Genomic DNA, 17534 nt, shown 5'->3' with positions numbered 1-17534 from the left:
ATTAATAATTAGATTGTGAATGAGTTAACACTATATCATTTTCTGTAGTTTCTGATCAGTCTTGTATTATCAGCGATGTTGTGTAGAATCGTGTTATCACCCCGGATATTCGGCAGCACGGTGGCTCAGTGGTAATGGCGCTATATAAGCAAGGAAAATACCTAGAATTGTAGTTTTATATTTCATCACGATCCATCATTCCTAATCTGTTGCAGAACATCCTTGAGCAGGAAATCTTCCATAAGTCCCTGATGGCCTGCTGCCTGGAGGTGATCATCTTTTCATACAAGCCCCCCGGCACGTTCCCACGGGTACTAGTCATGTTTAACCTGGCACCCTACCATTTTTACAAGGTATGTATAGAAGATGAATGATTGGTGTCACTCCGGGGGGTAACATTGAGGTGCAGGACTGATCTCTGACAATGCGGCACGGACCCTCATCTAATTGTCACATTAGACCGTCGGCTAAACCTGTGGAAATCGGTGGGCTTGGCTGACATCAGTCCATGTATAGGGGGTTTATTTATTTTTCCCACTGTATTAACAATTTTCCCACGCCATCACTTCACGGTGATACAGGATCACTGTCCTGGAAAAAAGAGACCCAGGGATCACAGACCCAGGGAGCCATCGTTGCCCGGTCCAATATATTGTTGTTGTAAGATAGAGAGTATATATATGTCTGTTTGTCTGTAACCAAAATCCCTCGTCGCTGATTGGTTGTGCCCGGCCGGCCTCCGCCAATTAGCGTTCATAAATAAACTACATACATATACTAGAACGAGAATAACATGAAGGACAGTCTGTGAGGGAGAGAATAACATGGAGGACAGTCTGTGAGGGAGAGAATAACATGGAGGACAGTGTGTGAGGGAGAGAATAACATGGAGGACAGTGTGTGAGGGAGAGAATAACATGGAGGACAGTCTGTAAGGGAGAGAATAACATGGAGGACAGTCTGTGAGGGAGAGAATAACATGGAGGACAGTCTGTGAGGGAGAGAATAACATGGAGGACAGTCTGTGAGGGAGAGAATAACATGGAGGACAGTCTGTGAGGGAGAGAATAACATGGAGGACAGTCTGTGAGGGAGAAAATAACATGGAGGACAGTGTGTGAGGGAGAGAATAACATGGAGGTCAGTCTGCGAGGGAGAGAATAACATGGAGGACAGTGTGTGAGGGAGAGAATAACATGGAGGACAGTGTCTGAGGGAGAGAATAAAAATTTTCCCCGTTTTTAAGTTTATCATATGGTAAAATAAATGGTGTCTTTGAAAACTATAAGTCATCCTGTAGAAAACAAGCTGTCATACAGCGATAGATGACTAATAAAGTTTTGACTCTTAAAATAAAGACAGGCAAAAAACAATGGCAGTGTGTCCAATGGGTTAAAATATAAATGTAAGCACCAATGTATATATGAATACTAGATGGTGGCCCGATTCTAACGCATCGGAGAGATATATATATATATATATATATATATATATATATATATATATATATATATATATATATATATATATATATTCGTCTAAGGTCCATTTGTCTGTTTTGTCTGTAACGGAAATCCCACGTCACTGATTGGTCGCGTCAGCCGCCCGCGACCAATCAGCGACCGGCGCGGGATTTGAAACACGTGTTTAAATCCCGTGCCAATATCGCTGATTGGTCATGGCCGGCTGGCACGACCAATCAGCGACGTGGGATTTCCGTAACGGACAAACAGACTGTAACATAAATCTCGCGGCGCTGATTGATGGCGCCCAATCAGCGACAGGCTTTACTATTGACACTGCCTATGCAGCATCAATAGTAAAAAGATATAATGTTAAAAATAATTTTTTTTAAAAAAATCATGCTATTCTCACCTTCCTCCTGTCCCCGAAACCTTCCCCAACCTCGCGATGCTCTCGGCAGCTCCATTCCCAATAATGCTTTGCGAAATGTCCCCAGATGACGTAGGATCACGCGAGACCGCTACGTCATCACGGGTTATTGCTGCAGAGCATCACTGGGAACGGACCTGGCGAGCGCATCGTTAACTCCTGGGCTGGATCCGGGGGCCGCCGGAAGGTGAGTATATAGCTATTTTTTATCTTAACCATTTTTAACAGAGATATGGTGCCCACACTGCTATATACTACGTGGGCTGTGCTATATACTACGTGGGCTGTGCTATATACTACGTGGGCTGTGCTATATACTACGTGGGCTGTGCTATATACTACGTGGGCTGTGCTATATACTACGTGGCTGTGCTATATACTACGTGGCTGTGCTAAGCGCGACATACATACATACATACATACATACATACATACATACATACATACATACATACATACATATTCTAGAATACCTGATGCGTTAGAATCGGGCCACCATCTAGTACCATATAGATAGATAGATATTTAACCCCTTCCCGACCTGTGACACAGCGTATGCGTCATGAAAGTCGGTGCCAATCCGACCTGTGACGCATATGCTGTATCACAGAAAGATCGCGTCCCTGCAGATCGGGTGAAAGGGTTAACTCCCATTTCACCCGATCTGCAGGGACAGGGGGAGTGGTAGTTTAGCCCAGGGGGGGTGGCTTCACCCCCCCCCGTGGCTACGATCGCTCTGATTGGCAGTTTCACTTTCAACAGCCAATCAGAGCGATTTGTAATAATTCACCTAAAAAACTGGTGAAATATTACAATCCAGCCATGGCCGATGCTGCAATATCATCGGCCATGGCTGGAAACACTTATGTGCCCCCAGCCCCCCCGATCTGTGGTCCGCTCCCCTCCGTCCTGTGCTCCGCTCCCCCGTCCTCCTGTCCGCTCCCCCCGTGCTCCAATCCCCCACCCCGTGTTCCGATCCACCCCCCCCCCCCCCGTGTTCCGATCCGCCCCCCGTGCTCCGACGCCCCCCCCCCCCCCCCCCCCGTGCCCTGATCTCCCCCCCCCCCCCCCTTATACTTACCTGGCCTCCCGGGGTCCGTCCGTCTTCTTTCCTGGGCGCCGCCATCTTCCAAAATGGCGGGCGCATGTGCAGTGCGCCCGCCGAATCTGCCGGCAGATTCGTTCCAAAGTGAGTTTTGATCACTGAGATAGGTTATATCTCAGTGATCAAAATAAAAAAAATAGTAAATGACCCCCCCTTTGTCACCCCCATAGGTAGGGACAATAAAAAAAAATAAAGAATTTTTTTTTTTTTTCCACTAAGGTTGGGGTTAGAATTAGGGTTAGGGTTAGGGTTTCGGTATGTGCACACGTATTCTGGTCCTCTGCAGATTTTTCCGCAGAGGATTTGATAAATCCGCAGTGCTAAACCGCTGTGGATTTATCGCAGATTTACCGCGGTTTTTCTGCGCATTTCACTGCGGTTTTACAACTGCGATTTTCTATTGGAGCAGTTGCAAAACCGCTGCGGAATCCGCAGAAAGAAGTGACATGCTGCGGAATGTAAACCGCTGCGTTTCCGTGCAGTTTTTCTGCAGCATGTGTACAGCGATTTTTGTTTCCCGTAGGTTTACATTGAACTGTAAACTCATGGGAAACTGCTGCGGATCCGCAGTGTTTTCCGCAGCGTGTGCACATATCTTTAGAATTAGGCTATATGCACACGGTGCGGATTTGGCTGCGGATCCGCAGCAGAGTTCCATCAGGTTTACAGTACCATGTAAACATATGGAAAACCAAATCCGCTGTGCCCATGGTGCGGAAAATACCGCGCGGAAACGCTGCGTTGTATTTTCCGCAGCATGTCAATTCTTTGTGCGGATTCCGCAGCGTTTTACACCTGTTCCTCAATAGGAATCCGCAGGTGAAATCCGCACAAAAAACACTGGAAATCCGCGGAAAATCCGCAGGTAAAACGCAGTGCCTTTTACCCGCAGATTTTTCAAAAATGGTGCTGAAAAATCTCATACGAATCCGCAACGTTGGCACATAGCCTTAGGGTTAGGGTTGGGTTGGAATTAGGGTTGTGGTTAGGGTTAGGGGTGTGTTGGGGTTAGGGTTGTGGTTAGGGGTGTGTTGGGGTTAGGGTTGTGGTTAGGGTTATGGCTACAGTTGGGATTAGGGTTAGGGGTGTGTTGGGGTTAGTGTTGGAGTTAGAATTGAGGGGTTTCCACTGTTTAGGCACATCAGGGGGTCTCCAAACGCAACATGGCGCCACCATTGATTCCAGCCAATCTTGTATTCAAAAGGTCAAATGGTGCTCCCTCACTTCCGAGCCCCGACGTGTGCCCAAACAGTGGTTTACCCCCACATATGGGGTACCAGCATACTCAGGACAAACTGCGCAACAATTACTGGGGTCCAATTTCTCCTGTTACCCTTGAGAAAATAAAAAATTGCTTGCTAAAACATCATTTTTGAGGAAAGAAAAATGATTTTTTATTTTCACGGCTCTGCGTTGTAAACGTCTGTGAAGCACTTGGGGGTTCAAAGTGCTCACCACATATCTAGAGAAGTTCCTTGGGGGGTCTAGTTTCTAAAATGGGGTCACTTGTGGGCGGTTTCTACTGTTTAGGCACACCAGGGGCTCTGCAAACGCAACAAGACGTCCGCAGACCATTCCATCAAAGTCTGCATTTCAAAACGTCACTACTTCACTTCCGAGCCCCGGCATGTGCACAAACAGTGGTTTACCCCCACATATGGGGTATCAGCGTACTCAGGAGAAACTGGACAACAACTTTTGGGGTCAAATTTCTCCTTTTACCCTTGGGAAAATAAAAAATTGCGGGCTAAAAAAATCATTTTTGAGAAAAGAATTTTTATTTTATTTTTTCATGGCTCTGCGTTTATAAACTTCTGTGAAGCACTTGAGGGTTCAAAGTCCTCACCACACATCTAGATTAGTTCCTTTGGGGGTCTATTTTCCAAAATGGGGTCATTTGTGGGGGATCTCCAATGTTTAGGCACACAGGGTCTCTCCAAACGCGACATGGTGTCCGCTAATGATTGGAGCTAATTTTCCATTCAAAAAGCCAAATGGCGTGCCTTCCCTTCTGAGCCCTGCCGTGTGCCCAAACAGTGGTTTACCCCCACATATGGGGTATCTGCGTACTCAGGACAAACTGGACAACATTTGTGGTCCAATTTCTCCTATTACCATTGGCAAAATAGGAAATTCCAAGCTAAATAATCATTTTTGAGGAAAGAAAAATTATTTTTGATTTTCATGGCTCTGTATTATAAACTTCTGTGAAGCACCTGGGGGTTTAAAGTGCTCAGTATGCATCTAGATAAGTTCCTTGGGGGGTCTAGTTTCCAAAATGGGGTCACTTGTGGGGGGAGCTCCAATGTTTAGGCACACAGGGGCTCTCCAAACGCGACATGGTGTCCGCTAACAATTGGAGCCAATTTTCCATTCAAAAAGTCAAAAGGCGCGCCTTCCCTTCCGAGCCTTACCATGTGCCCAAACAGTGGTTTACCCCCACATGTGAGGTATCGTTGTACTCAGGAGAAATTGCCCAACAAATTTTAGGATCCATTTTATCCTGTTGTCCATGTGAAAATGAAAAAATTGAGGCTAAAATTATTTTTTTTGTGAAAAAAAAAAAAGTACTTTTTCATTTTTACGGATCAATTTGTGAAGCACCTGGGGGTTTAAAGGGCTCACTATGCATCTAGATAAGTTCCTTGGGGCGTCTAGTTTCCAAAATGGGGTCACTTGTGGGGGAGCTCCAATGTTTAGGCACACAGGGTCTCTCCAAACGTGACATGGTGTCCGCTAAAGAGTGGAGCCAATTTTTCATTCAAAAAGTCAAATGGCGCTCCTTCCCTTCCAAGCCCTGCCATGCGCCCAAACAGTGGTTTACCCCCACATATGCGGTATCAGCGTACTCGGGACAAATTGGACAACAACTTTCATTGTTCAGTTTCTCCTTTTACCATTGGGAAAATAAAAAAAATTGTTGCTAAAAGATAATTTTTGTGACTAAAAAGTTAAATGTTCATTTTTTCCTTCCATGTTGCTTCTGTGAAGCACCTGAAGGGTTAATAAACTTCTTGAATGTGGTTTTGTGCACCTTGAGGGGTACAGTTTTTAGAATGGTGTCACTTTTGGGTATTTTCAGCCATATAGACCCCTCAAACTGACTTCAAATGTGAGGTGGTCCCTCAAAAAAATGGTTTTGTAAAAATGAGAAATCGCTGGTCAAATTTTAACCCTTATAACTTCCTAGCAAAAAAAAAATTTTGTTTCCAAAATTGTGCTGATGTAAAGTAAACATGTGGGAAATGTTATTTATTAACTATTTTGTGTCACAAAACGCTCTGGTTTAACATAATAAAAATTCAAAATGTGAAAATTGCGAAATTTTCAAAATTTTCGTCAAATTTCCGTTTTTATCACAAATAAACACAGAATTTATTGACCTAAATTTACCACTAACACGAAGCCCAATATGTCACGAAAAAACAATCTCAGAACCGCTAGGATTCGTTGAAGCGTTCCTGAGTTATTACCTCATAAAGGGACACTGGTCAGAATTGCAAAAAACGGCAAGGTCTTTAAGGTCAAAATAGGCTGGGTGATGAAGGGGTTAATTAGCATTTAAACATTTTAGTTGAGACTGGAAAAGGCTGCAGTTTGTACTAACAAAAAAACAATCTCCGCTTTCCTTCCCCTCCCCAGGTCCAGCGCTGAGTCTCCGCCTCCACTGTCAGTGTCGGTAATTGTCTGCAGCTCTAACATCACGTCAGCAGTGCTGCAGCCAATTACTGAGCTCTCCTGGTCGTGCTGTTAACTTGGGCAGAGACACTCCATTCACTTAATGGCTGCAGTGCTGTTGATGTGATGTCACCGCTGCAGACCATCAGTCATTGGGAGCAGTGGTAGAAAATTCAGTCCAGGACCTGGGGAGAAGGAGTAAAGCACAGATTGTTTGCTTAACACCAACTGGCCATGTGTTTTCTGAATCTGGGAAAGCCCCTTATGTGCAGGATCTCAGAGAACCTGGATTTTTAGTAAAAACCTTTTTAATGTCTCTGGCTGTCAGTTTGGATGTGACCTATTGTTTGTCTCACAGGTAATTGAGCTGGTTATCAAAGCAGAAGATGGTTTATGTCGAGAAGTCGTAAAACACCTGAATCAGGTCGAAGAGCAGATCCTGGAGAGTATGGCGTGGACTCCGGACTCTCCTCTGTGGGATAAGATTAAAGACAATGAGGGAAAAGTTCCTCTCTGTGAAGAGGTACCAGACATTTTTTGACAATTTTCTTGGAGCCGTAATAAACCTTTAACCAGTTCTGTACAGTGGGAGCAGATGAATGGCGCAGGCTCAGGAACTGAGCCTGCCTCATTTCCGGCTGTGTTATTCAGCCATCATCTGCCTCTAACATCTGGGCTCCGCCCACGGCTGTTAACCTGTTAAATGCCGCCGTTATTCTCCGGCTGGATCATTAACCGTGCACGGCACCCATCCCACTCCCATGACACAAGTTACAAGGTGCCGATGGGTTGACGACATCTGTGGCTGTCACGAGGGAGATCCTATGAACACCAGACTCCGGTGATCATGGGAGAGACCATAATTTGTCAATTCAAAAAGGATTACTTGACCCGCAAAAAAAAATAGTTAGGGGGGGGGGGGGGGGGGGCGGGTCGGTAAAAAAACACAAAAAAAAATTGCCCTATCCTTAAGGGTTTAATGAGTTTTCACATTATGAATCTGTGTCTACCTCTTTTGTCCAGGTAATGCACCCCCGTCATTTTGAAGGAGCTGTTGGTAGCGGCAAACCTGGATCATCCACTCCTCTTAGCTCAAGAAGGGTCAATGAGATCCGAGCGGATGCGTCCTGTCTGGGAAAAAGTGCGTGAGGTTTACATCAAACTGTTCATTGCCTAATCTGAAGGATTCTTTCAGCTCCTAAAATCTATGTCCTCTATTCCAACAGACCTTTCTTCTTCGCCGACCTTATTTGACAGATATAGTTCGCCCATAGCTGGCACGGCGCGCCGCCGTCTCTTCGTTGACTCTGCCGATAGTCCATCTGACGAAGGTAGTCCATCACAAGCCTCTCCACACTCCACTGCTGAGTCTACTCCGTCTCCTGTTCCTGGGCAGACCCTGGTAACAATGGCCACTGCCACAGTAACTGCAAATAATGGGCAAACCCTCACTATCCCGGTACAAGGTGAGACATACAGAAGGTCGTATATCTCATCGATGAGAAGTGGCCTCTGATGGTGACCATCTCCTTTTTGTTATCCTTCTGCCAGGTATTGCTAATGAGAATGGCGGGATCACGTTTTTTCCTGTACAAGTCAGTGTGAGTGGACAGGCTCGTAGCGTGTCGACGTCCATTCAGCCTCTCACCGCCCAGGCTCTCGCTGGCCCGATGACCACACAGCAGATGCAGGCTGCAGGACAAGTACCGACCCCTCCGGTCCCGGCATCTCCAGGACAACAGAACATCAGCAACAAACTGAAGAAAGTCGGGTCCCTGGCTCTCTTCTGTAGAAGGGTACGAGCCCCAATAATTCCAGATTGCACAAAAAATTCCCTTCTTTTGGACCAACTACATTTTTTTCCTCAACTTTCTACCTCCATTCTTGGGTGTTGGTTTCATATATTTGGGATGTGTTAGGTGGTGTTCCAACACTCTGACAAAGGCAGATATTGGGGTGAGGAAAGGGGAACTATTGGGCTGGCTGGAGACATGGGAATATGCCCTACACAGGTAGGACTGGCTTTTCGTGATTTAAGCTTTTAACCACTATGTAAAATGTATGGATGGATCCTAAAGGCATGTTCACACTCTGATGTGTCTCTTTATTCCCAGGTTTATCACTTAGCCAGTGTTCGCCTCCGTGATCTCTGCCACAAGCTAGAGATTTCTGATGACCTTCGGAAAAAGATCTGGACTTGCTTTGAGTTTTCCCTTGTCCATTGTTCAGACCTGATGAGGGGCCGACATCTGGACCAGCTTTTGATGTGTGCTGTGTATGTGATGGCCAAGGTGAGGCACTGAAAAATGGGACCATTATTTCTTCAGTATTTGTAACATTGAATTTTGAAAATCATTTAAATTATCTCTCTGGTTAAAACCTCTTTTTTAACTTTAGAAATAAAGAAATTCTCAGTTGTCAGTCTTAAGAAGTACCTTGATAACTTTTTGTTATTGTGGTTTAGTTTATTTGTTTTTAATATATAACTTGTTTGAACAGGTAACTAAAGATGACACATCCTTCCACAACATCATGAGATGTTATCGGACACAGCCTCATGCTAAGAGTCATGTAAGTACAAAGCCTTAAACAGAGTTGGAAGAATAATCCTGAAAGTGATTTAGAACTAAAAACCTGTACCGTACATAGGATAGATGATGAATGTTTGATAACTTCACAATATCTGGATAGTTAAAGGGCTATCCTCTTTTGCATTAGCTGTTTAGACAGCATGAAAATAAGCAAGTTAGCAGATGACTTGCTTTATTTGCAGTTATTCTCCTACAGTGAGAGCTTTTATCTTACTTGGTGTACAGCTGGTTTCCATTTAGCTTGGTCACCCAGTCCATAGCTGAGTATGTGTAGTAGTTAGATTCTAGGAGAGGATTTAACTCCTCACATCCCACTCGGCAGTCTCCAACCCACTGATTTCTATACAGCAGTTAGCTGCTCACCTCCTTCCCATTGTTCTCAGCGCCTAAGCTGTTATCAGTCCTGTAGACTCTCAATTCCTGTCCCCCAGCAAAGGCTGTTTCCAGAGCAGTTCTCCTAATCACTGCTCTCACTTTCCTGAGCTGTGTGCTTGTCCAATGTCTGTTATGTCTACATGTGAATATAGTGATCACAGTGTAGACTCAGAACACACACTGGCAGACTGTTAATATGAGGTAGCAGGACTAAGCTGCTGGATCAGAACTGTCATTCATGGAGGAGCACCCACCCTCCAAGCAACCATAAAGTGCTAATCTATGCGCTGTTCAGGAGACAACTTTAGAATACCCTTTTAATATCCTTTTTAATAAGGTTCTCCTTATTATTTTTAGCAGTAGATATGTCAGGTGCTTTAGGCATCCCTTGGTGGAGCTGTCACATGCGGTTGATGGTCAAGCCCATACTTTGCCACCAATGAGTGTGAAGACTGTGTGGCTTCCATAATTTCTTTTCCAGTACTAACTTTCACTCAAGGTTCCTCTCATGCTCACTACTTCATAATCTGTGGTAGGCCACAAAAACTCATCATACATGGAATAATTGGTGATAGTTATGCTTTATTGGTGGTTAAAGCTGTGCTTGATCTTGAGCAGACACTTATCAAGAGAGCCATCTGTGTCCACCTGGAAAATTTTGTTGTTTTTTTTTTTTTATAGTCTCCTTTCTGTTGTATTACCCAGTGGAGAAAAGCTTGCTCATACAACCAAAGCAAAGACATATATTTTGTTAGAAAAAGAGAAACTTCAGGTCCTTTTTGTAATACTTAGGTGTACAGAAGTGTCTTTATAAAATCCAGGCGAAGGCGGCAGCAATCTGGTGGAAGTGACCATGCGCAGACGGGCTCCCCGACAGAGACCAATAAAGAGCTGGGTATGGCCACACATTACTTACAGAGGTGGACTCCTGTTCCCGGTTATCGTGATAGATTGTGAACCCCTTATTTATTGTGCCAATGTTATTGTATTTCATGGTTTTTGGAAAATTCCACAGATCCTCTTCAGTCTTAGATGTCAAAGGACAGTCCATGCCAACATTTTTGTAAGGATAATGGGACTCCGATAGGGGGAAAAAAAAGGGATAATGGGGAAAAAATTCTGAAGACCCAAATCAGCTTTATAATTTAAATGGGGTTGTCCCATGAACAAAGGACAATAATAGACAATAGATCTTGGAATAATTATAAGATCCGCAATTAAGTGTGTTCGAAAAATGTTTCCTGTGCTGCAGTAATCTTATAAATGCCAATGCAAAGCTTCTCCAGTTCATGATTCGCACATACCAGAGCTCCTGCCATGGTGGAGAAGCATAAATCAACAAGGCAGCGGCTCGCTTTTCCCTGCATGTTTTATCATAGGAGTGAGTGTTTCTGATGGGCCTCCAGCTCACTGAGCTCATCATATATTAAGTCAGTGACAAAGGAGCTCTACGACCACTGAGCCTGTGTGTCACTGACTTCATTTATGATGTGCTCGTAGTGCTGGAGACCTAGCAGAAACACACACTCCTGTGCTAAAACAGGTGGGGAAATGTGTTACCTCAGAAAGCATCACACACTCCTGTGCTAAAACAGGTGGAGAAATGTGTTACCTCAGAAAGCATCACACACTCCTGTGATAAAACAGGTGTGGAAATGTGTTACCTCAGAATGCATCACACACTCCTGTGATAAAACAGGTAGGGATGTGATACCTCAGAAGGCACAAGCTGCGAGCCCCTGCTGTTTTGTCTATGCCACGCTAAGACTAAAATGTAGAAAACTTCCAAATTATTTTGAAAACAGTTGCTATTACACATGTTGATTTTTGAGTAACTTTAGCAGTTTTCACCAGTTTCCTAGCTTTAAAATTGTTGCAAAAATGTTGTGACTTTTAGTGACAAATTGGCCAAGTTCGGTACAAGCTCCTCGATGGATTTGGCGTTCCTTCCTCCAGTTGACTCTTCGTAAAGACTGACCTGCAGAATGTGTGACCTCCGCTGTAGCGAGAACCTTGGTGTCCCTCCTTTATTTGGAGTGACTCCTTTCCCTTTCTGTGCAGGCAGCAGAGAGCCCAGTCCGGTAATGCGGTCCAGCAGCACTCTGCCGATACCCCAGCCCAGCAGCGCTCCCCCAACTCCGACACGACTAAGTGGGGCAAGCAGTGACCTGGAAGAGGAGGAAAGAGGAGACCTTGTCCACTTCTACAACAACATCTATATTGGAAACATGAAGAGCTTTGCCCTGAAATATACCAACGCGGTAAATGCCGTCACACAATGCTTGCCGGTTTTCTTAGTGCGGCCTGTCTAGTTGCGGCCATGTCTCTCTGGAACTTAGCCACTTAGAGCAAAAGAAGTTAGGTAGAAAGACTGATTACTACATTTCTAGGCATTTTCTAACGCTGAACTGCTTAAAGGGGTTTTCCACTGCTTAAATGTCTGAGTCCCCGAGTAAAATAAGAAAAACGTACTAGTAGGTGCTGTTCCAGTGATGTTGGCGCCTTGTGTCCCAACGCTAATGTGACGTTGGCTGCAGCGCTCACATGACCTACCACTGTCACATGACCCCTGGCAGATAAGGCGCCAATATTCCTGGAACGCTGGACTAAAGAGACAAATGAAGAGTATCTAGTTTTGGGATGGACCAGGCGTCCTCAGTCTCTTTTGCTGCCTCCAGCCTTGTAAATCCTCAGCTCTTCGCTCTGACCGTTTGTCTTACAGAATGAAGCTACCCCGCTCTCGCCTTATCCTTCCATGCGGATCTTGTCTTCTCGCCGTGTGCAGTTGTCTCACAGTCACCCCCTCTACATCTCCCCTCACAATGAGGACTCTTCCACGCTGTCACCCAAGGAAAAGATCTCCTATTATTTTAACCTCAGCCCTACAAAAGTAAGTCTGACACTTACACTTTTAGGTGCAAGTATCTAAAGATGAGATTTAACGGGTGTCCCATGTCATCTATTAAAAACGAGGTAGCACCCCACGCTCAGCTGCTTCCCTAATCCCAGGCTTAGGAGAAGCATACAGATAAGCCCAGCTGATGGTGACATGATAGGCTGGCCACACCCCTGATTGCCAGCAAGCTACCAATCGGTGGTGGGGGGGGCGTGTTTATACAGAGCAGTTGACTAGGAGGCACGAGACATCTAGTCCAGTAGTGATAATCGTCTACTGATAAAATACTGCTTATATTGAAACTACAACAAGCACCACTTCCATGGATGCAGTGTTTCTGCCCCTACATCTTCTCTTCTTAGACTACATTGCAAAAACCTGCTGACGAGATTCCCTTTAAACCCAATAACTACATGCGTGAAACCATTTTATTAGAAGAAAGCGATTAAATTCTAAAGTTCTGTGTCGATAACGTGCCACTCGGTAAATGTGCTATTGGCTTTAACCAACAGAGATTGCAAGAGATCAACAGCATGATCAGAACAGGGGAGACCCCGACCAAGAAGCGAGGAATTGTGTTGGAAGATGGAAATGAGTCTCCAGCAAAGCGAATATGCCCCGAAAACCATAGCGCCCTCTTCAGGAAACTTCAAGACGTGGCTAATGACAGAGGCGCTTTCTGTACCAGCTAGATGGGTTGGATTGTACCGGCTTCAGTATTTCATAGATCCTAATATATATAATTATTCTGTAACCATATGTAATGGAGACCCCAGGACTGTAAGGTGTGGAGGGTTTATGGCAGGAGGTAGAAGGGGCTCGCGCTTCTATATACCCAGCTGAGCACTTTGGCAGGAGGCCTGCCCAGAGATTGCACTAGAAATGTCATACACACAAAGAAGTCCTCGATATTGATGTATAGTCAGGAACTATGGCCGATGAGACCGGATGAAGCAATAATGCAGACCTCTGTATATGGAGTGGCGGTCCTATGGGACAGCCTGTGGACACTATAGCATTGTGCTGCACCTCTTCACATCTGCAGTAAATCCAGATCTGTGCTCTCCAGAGGGGGTAGGAAACTAATTATTGATCATAGATGCACTGTATACACCGGTACATCTGTGTATGGCTTACAGTAATTCTCCTTTCCAGGTGTAAGGTGCCATATTAATGCTGGTAGCCTACTGGCCTCATAGAGAAGAGATGGCTGCCTGTTGATCCTTCATGGTCATTAGAGGGAGAACGCCTGTGTTCTCGGAGAGCAGCTGCCCAACTCCTCTGGTGATGGCTTATCTTGCCGAGAACTAAAGGGTTCGCACTTCGAAATCAGAAATGCCGGATTTTTACCCCCCCCCCCGACTTCATTTATTGAGGAAAAGTTTGGAAACCCCCATACTCCTTAGACTCGGCCGAGCTCACGGACAGCAGTAGAGAGTTTGGCTGAGGTTTGGAATTCTGCTAGTAAGACTTAATACCCCCCCATACACATTAGACAATCTTGGGGGTGACCACGTGGCTGATATAAACTCCTTACCTCTCATCAATGCTATAGAAGTGATGAGCTAGGCCAAAGCCATTGTAAGGGCGCATCAAGACAGTCTGGGCATTGGATTGCAACGCACTCCCTGTCCGCGGGTCTCCTGAACTGAGCCTTCATATTGAGAGACCCGCGGTCAGCCCTTGCGTTGCGGTTCGATTTCCGACTGATTTGCTCCGATGTCTGAATGCGCCCTCAGAGTCTTGTCATGTAGGACACCAAGACCGAGGCTTCAAGGTTTCGTAGGGTACATGGAGTAAGAGGAGCGGCCATCGCCCTCTGCAAAAAACGACTGAACGATGGCAGAATATGGGATCCCTAATCAAGTAGCACTTAAAATATGTCCTCTGTATAAGGTCTGGTGATATAGGAGAACCGGGGATGTTCTTAATATTAACATGTCAGATGTCTTCTAAGACTTCGGGAGGACACGTGATGTTCCTTACACCATCCCCCGTGGTGCTGACGGCTTATCTGCATTCTGATGGCGCTACCTAATGAAATTGTTGTAAAGTTAGCAAGCAGGTGCCATCTCTTGGTAAAAAAAATAATAATAATAATAATATATATTATAATAGATCTGTCATGTGGAAAGATAAGGTCTCCATGTCCAGGGTTGTGTTCGGTACATTAGAGGAGTCATCATCTTTCCTGGCCTCGTTTTCTAACCAATACAGTAATCTTCATAAAAGTCGTGTTCTTTAGCGTTGCAAGCATCGGACTATATGGGGACAGCGGGGCTGGGGTGCACACAGTTACCCATTATTATTATTATTTTTTTAATCCATTACTTGGAACAATAACAGAGGAATGAGATGACGCTGAGTTTTCCGAAAAGATGCTCTAGAATTATTACTTTATGCAAAATGCAAGGATTTAGGTGAAGCCAACAAGGCAGTACTGGAGACTGGTCCTCTATGTAGGGAGTATGAGGGCATAAAATGACTGTTCAAACCAAGCACCAGTGAAATCATTCCCAACTACTTGCTTTACAGCTATATCTGCTTTGATGGAGAGATGGGAAACAAGAAGGGCGAGGTGCCGTGTAAAGATTGCAGTAAGTGCTGGGTTTGAATAGTCATTTTGTGTCGACAGGTCCCATTTAAGGTCCATGACTAATATCCTGTAATATAGGTCACCCATATCCCATTGGTGGTGTTCTGACCCTACCACAACCCTGTCCATTGTGTGGTGGCCGTTGTTGGGTACTGCAGCTCCGCTTCTCCTTGGGCCACGTTCACACGTTCAGTATTTGTAAGCCAAACCAGGAGTGGGTGATTTAATACAGGAGTGGTGATGTGTTCCTGTTATAGGTTTCCTCTGTTCCACTCCTGTTTTTGGCTTACAAATACTGAACGTGTGAACATAGCCTTAAGGATGAGATCAAAGAATGGATTAAAGTGGAATTGGCGACGCAGGAACTCCTCATTTTTTTCCTACTCGTTTATGTCCCCTCACTAGTGACACCAGATGTGAACATTGTCTCAAAAGATTATATGGATTTTCAAAGTAAATATGCCAGTTACATCAGGTCTGTGAGATCTAGTCATTAAAGGGACTCTGTCACCTGAATTTGGCGGGACAGGTTTTGGGTCATATGGGCGGAGTTTTCGGGTGTTTGATTCACCCTTTCCTTACCCGCTGGCTGCAATATTGGATTGAAGCTCATTCTCTGTCCTCCATAGTACACGCCTGCACAAAGCAATCTTGCCTTGTGCAGGCATGTACTATGGAGGACAGAGAATGAGCTTCAATCCAATATTGCAGCCAGCATGCAGCCAGCGGGTAAGGAAAGGGTGAATCAAACATCCGAAAACTCCGCCCATATGACCCAAAACTGGTCCCGCCAAATTCAGGTGACAGGTTCCCTTTAAGGGCTGCAGTTTTTATTGTAGAATCTGGTGACAAATTTTCTGTAATTAGGTTTTTATTTTTTTAGTTTCCAGTTTCTACTTTTTCCCATGACTATGATTACAAAGTGGTGGCACACGCTTTGCTAGATATTTGATGGTGCTGGAAAACCTAATATATAAAATGGTGTTATTTCCCAAAGGGACAATTATTAAGGTTTAAATTATTTTATATTTATTGAATCCTCAGCTGTGGCTTTCATAACCTGTCCTAAAAGAAGAATAATGCAAATTCTTAGGTATCCCCCCCCCTAGTTGTGTCGAACAAAGATGGTGGAAGTGACCCTTTTCTGTAGATGTGATGTGGTGACGTTTTCTGTGTGTCTGCTTGGAGATGAATAACCCATTGTACACGAGGCTGTTTGTCACGTCTTCCTTTTCCATGGGAATAAATGGTTGTTTATCACAATAAACAACCTCTCCAACCTCTGAGGTTGGTCGGTACATGTCATTAGAAGACCATTCGGTGCCACGTCCCATGCAGAAGATAATGCGGGGAATACTAATGTCCTAAGCCAGAGATGGACAGCTGGTAGTAGGTGTCGGAGTCAACAGAAAAAAGCACAACCACGTCCTCCAGGTCTCAAACAATGGCTGTCTGGTGACACGTAACATAGTAACATAGTAACATAGTTCGTAAGGCCGAAAAAAGACATTTGTCCATCCAGTTCAGCCTATATTCCATCATAATAAATCCCCAGATCTACGTCGTTCTACAGAACCTAATAATTGTATGATACAATATTGTTCTGCTCCAGGAAGACATCCAGGCCTCTCTTGAACCCCTCGACTGAGTTCGCCATCACCACCTCCTCAGGCAAGCAATTCCAGATTCTCACTGCCCTAACAGTAAAGAATCCTCTTCTATGTTGGTGGAAAAACCTTCTCTCCTCCAGACGCAAAGAATGCCCCCTTGTGCCCGTCACCTTCCTTGGTATAAACAGATCCTCAGCGAGATATTTGTATTGTCCCCTTATATACTTATACATGGTTATTAGATCGCCCCTCAGTCGTCTTTTTTTCTAGACTAAATAATCCTAATTTCGCTAATCTATCTGGGTATTGTAGTTCTCCCATCCCCTTTATTAATTTTGTTGCCCTCCTTTGTACTCTCTCTAGTTCCATTATATCCTTCCTGAGCACCGGTGCCCAAAACTGGACACAGTACTCCATGTGCGGTCTAACTAGGGATTTGTACAGAGGCAGTATAATGCTCTCATCATGTGTATCCAGACCTCTTTTAATGCACCCCATGATACGTATGGACATAGCCCAGCCTAGGACAAGGAATAGTCAGTTGGAGAATGATGCTTTATTTTCTATTGGATTTGTACAGATCAGAAATTACTTCTCTACAAAACTGGAGCCAACCGTGGACTCCTGGCGCTCCTTTAGGGCGGCCAATTAATGGCTGCATGTAAAGCTCATGCACACATGTGGGGAAAAAAAACTGATAGCACTCGTATACGAATAACTGACGTGTGAACAAGCACTAACCTATACAGGTGCTTCTCACAAAATTAGAATATCTTCAATATAAAAAGTG

At 44.7% G+C, this 17534-nt stretch overlaps 1 protein-coding gene across 2 annotated transcripts in view; it reads left to right on the top strand.

The window, feature by feature from the left end:
* The window catches only part of RBL2 (RB transcriptional corepressor like 2), a 35187-nt gene extending 21582 nt beyond the window's left edge, over positions 1 to 13605 (top strand). The window contains exons 12-22 of one of the 2 annotated variants that reach the window (XM_069740554.1): positions 216 to 353; positions 7035 to 7199; positions 7700 to 7817; positions 7903 to 8142; positions 8228 to 8472; positions 8791 to 8967; positions 9176 to 9247; positions 10435 to 10537; positions 11704 to 11903; positions 12365 to 12532; positions 13051 to 13605. In XM_069740554.1, the coding sequence (XP_069596655.1) occupies positions 216 to 353; positions 7035 to 7199; positions 7700 to 7817; positions 7903 to 8142; positions 8228 to 8472; positions 8791 to 8967; positions 9176 to 9247; positions 10435 to 10537; positions 11704 to 11903; positions 12365 to 12532; positions 13051 to 13230 (1806 nt within the window). In that variant the 3' untranslated portion in view covers positions 13231 to 13605. The remainder of the gene's footprint in view (positions 1 to 215; positions 354 to 7034; positions 7200 to 7699; positions 7818 to 7902; positions 8143 to 8227; positions 8473 to 8790; positions 8968 to 9175; positions 9248 to 10434; positions 10538 to 11703; positions 11904 to 12364; positions 12533 to 13050) is intronic. The other variant, XM_069740555.1, reaches the window with a different exon arrangement.
* The last annotated feature ends 3929 nt before the right edge of the window (positions 13606 to 17534 follow it).

This window comes from Ranitomeya imitator, chromosome 9 (assembly GCF_032444005.1).
Source record: "Ranitomeya imitator isolate aRanImi1 chromosome 9, aRanImi1.pri, whole genome shotgun sequence".
Taxonomy (NCBI): Eukaryota; Metazoa; Chordata; class Amphibia; order Anura; family Dendrobatidae; genus Ranitomeya; species Ranitomeya imitator.
Note: the sequence above shows the minus strand (reverse complement) of the source record. Positions and strands in the feature narration are given on the sequence as shown.